The sequence below is a fragment of the Vigna unguiculata genome, chromosome 8 (genome assembly GCF_004118075.2).
Source record: "Vigna unguiculata cultivar IT97K-499-35 chromosome 8, ASM411807v1, whole genome shotgun sequence".
NCBI classification, from domain to species: Eukaryota; Viridiplantae; Streptophyta; class Magnoliopsida; order Fabales; family Fabaceae; genus Vigna; species Vigna unguiculata.
Window position 1 is genome coordinate 5,498,167 of NC_040286.1, and position 9,487 is coordinate 5,507,653.

Below are 9,487 nucleotides of genomic sequence, written 5' to 3' on the forward strand. Positions count from 1 at the left end.
TAATTTTAATGCTACACTAGTTTGGTAATTTGGTGTGTTTGGAATTGAGAATGCAAAAGAATGTCTCTAACTTTGGTTCAACTATTTAGCATCAACACTGTGTACAAGGGACACCAATTCAACATTTGTGGTGTCAGAGGTCTCAATGGCCACCTTGGAATCCATGGTTTCAGTTGTTGGGAGAATGGAAGAGGTGGGGTCAGCTCTAGGAACCAAAAACAGCAGCCAAAGTGGAGTGATCCTTAAGATGTTCCTGATCAAAATTGCCAACCAAATATTATCAAACCTTGTTCTTGTGATCCTTAGAATGTGCAGAACAAAGCCACCACCCCATGATGCAGACAGAAGTCCAACGTTATCAATTGACATCAACAGAGCAAAAAATGTGCCTTCAATGCCTGAGGGACACAGCTTTGAACTTAGCACAAGCATAGGCATCCACTTTAACCTGTTCGTCATTTGTGCTATGCTTTCAACAATCACAACAAACACATAATCTGCTATGCCAAACTTCAGGTTCCATCTCAACACCAGAACCAGATCAAGCATCCCTGACAAACCATATATCAACTGAGTCCAGAACAGCAAGCTCCTGAATGCATATTCCTTCAGAGCATACTGATATAGGATTGCACCTAAAAGGGCCCCCACTGAACTGATTGAAAATATGAAACCAACACTCTCCTGTGTCACATTAATATTAGTTCATCACATTTAGTTTCTTCAAAAAGTTTAATTATAAAAAATAGAGTTAAATATGTTTTTATCCCTTAACTTTAAGTGAAAATTGAAATTAGTCTCTCTTCGAAACTTTCGTCCAATTTAGTCCCGTTAGAAATAAACGCACTTGGTTAAAAGGAGTAAATCCACGTATTTCTAGAGATGAGAGACTAAATTGGTCTAAAGTTTTAAAGATGAACTAATTTCAATGTTCACCGAAAGTTAAGGAACCAAAACATACTGAATACTATTTTTTATCCAACCACAACATTGATGAATGTATCAAACGAACTACCTGTGAGAAAGATGGTCCACCCTTTGATTCTGTATACCAATAAAACATTCCTTCACGAACATCCAAACTCAATGTTATGGATAAATACATGTATAAACAAGGCCTCCATACATCTTCACTCTTCAATGTAGTCCACATGGACTTGGAAGCATCAACAAAATTTTGTTTCACCTAGACACGACATGGAAACTCAGTTTATGCTTGCATTAGGATCATGGAATAACATGAACTAGTTATACCTGTCTATATGATGTGTGGTGCATGCGAGGCTCAGAAAGCAGAAAACCAACAGAAACTACTAGTCCAGCTGGGATGGTCATCAAACCAAACACCCCCTATGATGAAAAATGTTCTCTTAGTACAATGTAACAGACAAGGAATGTTTTGCATGTTTAACGGGTGAAGGGTTTTTCTGAGGCTAACCATTGGGCCTATAAGGTGAACAAAGATACCACTGATGAAGTAACCAAATAGTGATCCAACGGAAGAACTGGCGGCACATAAACTTTGCATATCAGCTGCAAGTGAAGGGTGAGAGATACTGTTCTGTGCCACACAAGCATCAATGGTTACATCTGCTATTGCCACCCCAGCACTTCCAGCTGTTAGTGACAGAAGGGCCAACACAAGATGCAGGTTTTCATGCAAAGATAACAAAAGCATGGAAACTACTCCTATGATACCTGAAACCATCAAAGAGGAAAAAAATTTAGGCTACTATGTCAGTGAAGAAATTTCTGAAGCTCTTCTTCAATACTTACTCTGCATCATTGATATGTGATAAAGTACAAAGTTAATCCTCAATCAGAAACTCATTAAATGCAAACAATCCTGGTTGTTAGTTGTAACCCTTCAAAGGTTGTTTGAAGAAAAGCTAATTACACTCATGCTTAATACACATTGTCATAAAGTAAAAGTAAAAAATTGATGTTCCTAATTTTACATCATTTCCAAGCTCAATATCCTGTTAAGCGTATATGTCAAGAAACAGTTACTTAGTGTTGGGAAGTTGGGAATCCAAATATGAGTCTAAGTTTCACATTAAATAAAAATAAGAAAGTTGAACATCATATAAGACTCTTAGACCCATTGTCTTAAAATTTGGATTGGAGGCATTATCAATTCTTAATATATGGATTGCTCATGTTTTATTGGTATTGTATCTCTCTTATAATCCTTTCTCGAAAGACCAATCGCAGTTTGTTTAGGCAACCCTGCACTTTAATAGATGTGTTTAGTCTTATTTAAACTAGAGGCTGAGCAATGCAATTCTTGTAAAACTGAAGAAGACCAAACCTAAGTCTAATTTAGGTTTAGTATCAAATCTATTCTATATTGCTGGACACACTCCAAGACCATGGTAGTCCTTATCCCCCTGTACTTTGGAAAGTCATCAAAATCTATTCTGATATCACAGAATCACTTTTCCAGCCCCTAATAGAGTGTAATGAAAATGGGGCTAAATTTAACTCAACCTTAAAAGGTTAGTATAGAGGAAGGTTGTCCAAACTATTATATAAGGAACATTTTGACCATATTCCTATCCAATTAGAGACATTTATCACTGTTGGGCTTTCACTCTGTATAATTGAGCTTAAAAGCAACAGCATTGACAGATTATCAATCATTTAAGTTCTATCAAACTGATACAGATCTAGGAAAAACATTCAGAAGTAAAGGGTACAGAGAAAGCAAAGCTGCAAAATATTTAAAAAAATACTAAAATTACTAAAATTCCAACCTAAAACAATAATTATTTGGAATAAATGAAACCTTTCTGAAATTGGGAAGATCAGAGAAGTGCATAATGCCTTACATACCAGCAAAAATGAAATAAGGTCTTCTGCGATACCCAAAAAATGGGAGAACATCAGTGAGAAGACCCCAAATAGGTTTCACAATCCAAGGAATGGATGTGATTCCTTTATAAACCTGTGCCTCAGATGGCTGCACCTTCTGAACATCTTTCATGTAATACTTAGTGCCAACTTCAGCAAGAGCTACACCAATTCCCTGGCTTATTCCATAAATAACCACCACCCCAAACACAAAGCTCCAATGCATTTCCCTACAAAGCATGCTAAACCATTGGATGGGGATGCACAAACACTCCCGAACCCCCCTTTTGGGTTTATATTCCTCCACAGATTCACCATATGCCTCTTCCTGATTCCCCTCCTCCTGCATTATCTCACCTTTCATGCACCCTTCACACCAAAGATTAAACCACCTTCAAACAAATTCCTCCAAGATTTCTTCTTTCAACCACACATCATTCCAATCTAACACTGTCAACTCTGAGATCAACGTTTCTCTCTGATTTCAGTTTCCAGACGAATGATTAAGGGACTTTGGAAAGCAAATTAGCTTGCTGGATCAGTACACAGTTGAAAAGGGAAACAAAGAGAAGAATAAAATCAAGGGAAATGAAACGACCATGAGTACGACGCGTAGGATAGGAAGTTCACACCACTTGGTTCTTGCCTTGTGGTTCTGAGTGTGTCTGTAGGTGAAATCTTGAAAGAGACTAAAAGACAAGTCAACATTAACCTTTTAAGATAACAAATGGGTATATTGATTACTCCCCTATCCGACAAATCAAAAGAGAAAACGTCAAATTTACATTTTTTTTTTCTTCATTTTCCCTCTATTAATGTTTCTCTTTCCTTGTTCCTTTTACTAAGTTTTTAGCAACCACGCAAAACCAAGAAGCTTCGTTCAGATTTAACATTTTCCCCACCCTTCACAGTTGATTTTCTGAAGGTGTTATTGTTTAAGGTAAAAACAAACAGTGCTTGTGAAGTTCACTGGACATATGTGTTTGATAGTTATCAGAGGGAAAACAGTTTTGTTGATTTTGAGATCGTGGAGCCACGCCATTGGTGGAGACAGCGAAAGTGAGGCCCCACATCGGTAAGATCTTGCTGCTGACGCCAACGTAGCTGTTGACTCAACACAAACTGTCCAAAAGGTTAAAGCACCAATACTAGATCTGATGATGGTTCATTCCATTCCAAAAGATCTTGGAGTGCAAAAGCAAAAGTTTTTTGTTTAATAGAAACCTAAATTTTTCAAGATTATAGAATTAGTTTTCAAAGATATAATACGTATGAGTCAACAATTTATATAGATTATAGAATTATTTTCATTTCTCATCATTGGAAAGGGTTAAGTTATCGAAGAAGTGTGGTCTTCAAATTTTAAAAATAAATTTATAGGGTTGAAATACCTTTTTCATTTTACTTTGTTGTGTTTTTTTTCTTCAATTTATTTTAGGATTAAATACGTTTTTATCTCTCAACTTTTAATAAAAGTTGAAATTAGTCTTGAAATTTTGGTCCAATTTAGTCTCCTAACTTCAGAACTGTGTGAATTTAGTCATTTCAAACAAATTTTGTTAAGTTTATTTAATGTTTCAACCGCATTTCATGATAGCATTTGATATATTTATACTGTTTGACACACTTTTGTTTCAATATTAGCTAAGAAAAAATCATGAAACGTATTTGAAACGTCAATTAAACTTAATAAAATTTGGTTAAAATGACTAAATTCCCACAATTTTGAAGTTGGAGGACTAAATTGAACCAAAATTTCAAAGAGGGACTAATTCCAATTTTTACTGAGGAACAAAAACATATTTAACTATTTATTTTACTCTCAATCTGAACTTTTTTTTGTCGCATTCTTCTATTTGCCCTGTTTGGTCTAACGTCAACGTAAGTAAGTAATGTTACATTATTATATGTTGTGTTAATGTGCAATGCATATGTCAAACGTGATTAGGTGAGACCATAAAGGCCTATAGAAGCTTACGTACAACAAGCTAATGTTAAAAGATGAAGAATTCAACTTTTTTATTTATGAGTCACGAAATTAATTATAATCATAACTTACAAAATTAACATTTTAAAACTATAATGAAGTCAAATATATTTAATAAAACGTAGAACTAGTTATAGTCATAATCATTGTATTTATAATCAATCGTTATTATATTTTCTAAAATGCCTTTTTGACACTGTAGAGGACTTAAATTCATATTTATTAATACCTTTCTTCTGGATCATAACACGAAGTTAATGTTCTTGGTGTCCTCTATCAGAAGGTTTCTTTAAGTACTTTAATCTCTAAACTAGGTCATCAATAAACATAAATAAACGACTTATTATATGTAAGATTTCTCCTATTTTGCTATTATGTTTTCTAATCTTTTTTTTTTAATTATTCATTCACAATAACCACACTTTTTTAATTCATGTTTATTTTGATATCCTTTCTTTAATTCATGCTTATTTTGTTATGGTTATTGTGAAATATTTCAAATAATTATAATATGTTTATTTTCTACATCAGTTTTCCATTCATATTAAAATTCTTTTACTTTTTATAATGATGACATTGAATTTTTTTATTGACGTAGAATGTTTAAAATAATCGATTCAAACTTTTTATTATAATCCCCATAACCTTTTTGTTTTAGTGGCATACATTACCTGTAAGAATAAATATTTATTTTCTGAAAGAACATAATTATATATGATAAATCTTGAAAGATGCTAATAATGTGTTGAAACCATTTAATATTATTGACATTTATAAACTTCTTAAAGAATTTTACGCTCATTTTTTTACATTTTTACAAAATATATACTTGAAATATTATTGTGTTATCTACTTTTTGCTTGTTTTTATCTTTGCTAATTCCGTTAGTTTGCTGGTTTTTATTTTTGTTAGTTTTGTTTTAGTCTAGTTAGTTTCTTGAATTTAGTACTTTATATATTTTAGGCTATCCTTCTTTCTAAATATAACTTTTTGTATTTGTTTCTATGTTTTTTCAATATATTCTTGCCTTTTTTTCTTATTTCTTTCTTTCATCGAGTATCAATGTGGTATCAAAAGAATCTAGTTTCAAGTTTTGATTTTTTTTTTGTCTTGGTAGTATTTTTTCTCTTTTCCTTTTTAGTTTTCTTCTTCTTCTTTCTTTTTTCCATGGCGGATATCTTGAAAACTTTAATTCATATATTTCTTTATCACTCTGATGATTCAATCTTATTCTCACTTTTCATACTCTTGATCACAAAAATTACACTACTATTGGAGTCACACTATGGTGATGGCTTTATATCTATCAATAACAAAATAACATTTGTGAATGACTCGTTTCCAAAACCTTATGCAGAAGATCCAACATATGGTGCTTAGATCCGTACTAATAATTTGTGACAACAAAATTTTGGGAAAATCTGAAAATCAAATTTTATAAGAAGAATATACCTAAGATTAGATGCCAATCATGCCTTTTTAAATGACATTCTTGAAAAAGCTATTTATATGCAAATTTCTCAAGGTTATAAACCTACTCTTATAATAATGTAATTTGAGTTTGTTGCTCTCAAATGGCTGTTGGTGAAACTAAGTGGTTGAAATTTTTTTTAGCAAACATTCTACTAGAAATGAAACCAACCTCATTGTGTCAATGCATTGTGATTGTCAATCAACAATAGTTATAGCTAAACATAAGAACTACAATGAAAAGAATAAACATATACAATGTAGATATATTTGGTGAAGCAGCTACTAAAGAATTGAACTATTTCCATTGATTGTGTAAAGTCAGAACGAAATCTAGAATATCCTTTGACAAAACCCTTAAAGAGAAACATGATTTTAGAACATCGAGGGGAATGATTCAAGCTACTTGGAAACAAACAAGTGATGGTAACCCAACTTTGTGATTGGAGATTCCATAATAAGGTTCATATGGATAAAAACAAGTAACTTGTTAGTTCTGATAAAACTAAATTGATTTTAAATCAATTATGTCCTCCTATGGTGTGTGTGTGCTAGAGACTTGAGAGGTTAAACTTTGTAATTAAAATTCTGTGTGGTGTAAGAATTTTAGTTTAGACAAAGTTTTTAATGATTTTCATATCCCTTATGGGTGGTGTATGATTTGCAGCATATGCTTATAAAATCACCTATATGAGTGTCGAGTAGAACCACTTGTATGAGATCTTGACAAGATCTCTAAAGCACTCATGAATACTAGGCATGCACATGGCCTATTAAGCGTAATACAACAATAACATCACTAATTGTGAGGTGCATTGTGATTGATAGACCGCTAACACACACTAAGTATTTTTTATTCATATAGTTTGTTATACCAACTATGTTGTGTGTTACGTTTCTCATTCTAGGACTGGTTCGTATAACTTGCTAATACTAGCTCTGATGCATTACATTTTATATGAAATCCAAAATTTTATTTTTAACTTCCATCTTAAAATACACACTCTTCTTCCTCCAAAACTACAACACAATTTCACACATCTAATCTCTCTCTCTCTCTCTCATTCTCTTTTCTCTCTTATATTTCTTGTATTATATTCTAGGTTGTTTATTTAATTTTTGAGAATTTCTTGCCAATTCTGAGGTTCTCGAAAATCCAAAAAGTTCGTGTTGTATTATGAAGAACTTGTATAATACATCGCGGACAAGTCTTTAAGAACAATAAATCTATACATCTAAAAAAAGTAGACTTTGTTCATGATTTTTGTCGACATTTACAATATGCTCTAGATAAAATAAAATGGCATTCAAAATGTGGTTTCAAAAGTCTAAACATCAAATTAAACACACATTTATAATATGTTTAGATAAACTTCTAAAAAAACCATCAAAAGAAAAACAAAATAAGAAGAAAAAATATAAAATAATTTTTTCTATAAATTACAATTAAAAACAAATTAACATTTTTAAGGAAGTTATATGAATTTGAGCAATTAGATAATAAATAATTTTAATTTATAAAATAAATTATTTCACCTTTTTTATGTTTCTCTCCAAGAAATCTCAATAGAGAAGTTTATTCAGACATGATCTATAATACGTAAATAATTTCTTCAAGCGTTTTACTTTTTATATCTCGTTTAGTATTTTAGGTTAAATATTAACTCATCTGGCTATTCATGTAGAAAACTGGAATCCAATTTTTATTATTTACAAACCCTTATTATTTAAAAACAGTTACAGTGTCACAAACAAGATTAATTTTTACTCAGGATTTTAGAAAAATCGGTGACATAGTGCGAAAAACATATGAACTTTGTTGGCAAAAAAAAAAAATATTGAGTGAGCTAATCTTGTAACATCATAATTTGAATGTAAGACAATAAAGAATCCAAATGAATGGAGATAGTATTGGGCTTGATCAAGGGATAAATCTTCATAATGTAACCAACAGTTATAAATTTTCTCAGAAACTAAGACTCTGATTTTTTTAAGATAAATTTTAAAAAGAATATACTTTTATTCGAATTGACATATTCATTATATTTTAGTATCTACTCTTATCTCATGTTTTATTTTATATAAGATAACTAAAACTACGAAGAATAAAAAAAAAAGTTTTAACTTCATTAGGTCATTGCTCATTAAGAAGTAGTTCAACTAACTTGGTTCCCCTTTATCTAATCACTTTTTCCCAGGACTATGTTATTAATAATCATAGTTATTTTATGGCCAAGTTGTTGCAAGTTAAAATGCTTCTCATAATATTAAGTAGTATATTAGAAGAAATAGGGAATCCATACAAATTGGTCTTTTCAAAACATTATTATGTTTAATCCCATGTTCTAGAAAGCTCCATTCTTATACACAAGAAGTTATATTAAGCACACAGTTTCAATTAGTATTTCATTGTGTTATTTTTGAAATATTCTTTCTTAATTTTAGCATATAGAGAATCTTTCATTCTTATTTGCTAATTTTATATTGAGATCATGTTTTACCCTGCTTTTCTATGTCCCAAAATCCCCATCTTTTTTTTTATGTCCTCAATTTGTTTGTACTTTTTTTACTATAGAACAAGAAGTGGAAGTAATAATGGTGAAGGACATTCAATGATGAATAGTTCCAAAGTTGGAGGGCCATCATTAGATCAAATCATACATAGAAAAAAAAAAGTGTATCAGTCTTGAACCCTCTGCTATCAAGTATCTGTCTATGGAAGACTATCATTGCTTTTCCTTTTAGTTCACCATTTCTTCATCTTTAAGCATCTTCACATTAACCTTTATACATCTTTTCTCTTCTTTATGCTTTAGGAGGCCCCATTTGAAGGAACCAGAATTTTTTTATTCTGTAATACTTACCACTTTCATTATTATTATAACACCTTTCCTTTTATTTTCTCCCAATTTTAACTGCAACAACATCATTGCTACTGCAAAAATATAGATCCTTTACTATGTGTAACCACATCCAAACTACTGTTACTAAGCAGATGACAGGTTCTGAACTTTAAACACCACCAAATCCTGAATTTGTACTGTTTTTGTATAAACATCCAGTAAGATTTTACAACAAAGTGATATAAAGAACATTCATCCATAAATAATCTTAACAATATATAGAAATTAAACTCCAAATAATATAAGATACTGACAGAAAATAAAAATGCTGGAG

The 9,487-nt window shown here is 31.4% G+C and overlaps 1 protein-coding gene across 1 annotated transcript; it reads right to left on the reverse strand.

Moving 5' to 3' along the window:
- LOC114193040 (probable folate-biopterin transporter 2) lies at positions 1-3,563 on the reverse strand. Its single transcript, XM_028082733.1, has 5 exons — positions 2,836-3,563; positions 1,439-1,698; positions 1,255-1,350; positions 1,016-1,186; positions 1-684 (listed from the first exon to the last, which is right to left on the reverse strand). The coding sequence occupies exons 1-5, from the start codon at positions 3,215-3,217 to the stop codon at positions 82-84; spliced, it is 1,512 nt and encodes a 503-aa protein (XP_027938534.1). The 5' UTR covers positions 3,218-3,563; the 3' UTR covers positions 1-81.
- Positions 3,564-9,487: the final 5,924 nt, after the last annotated feature.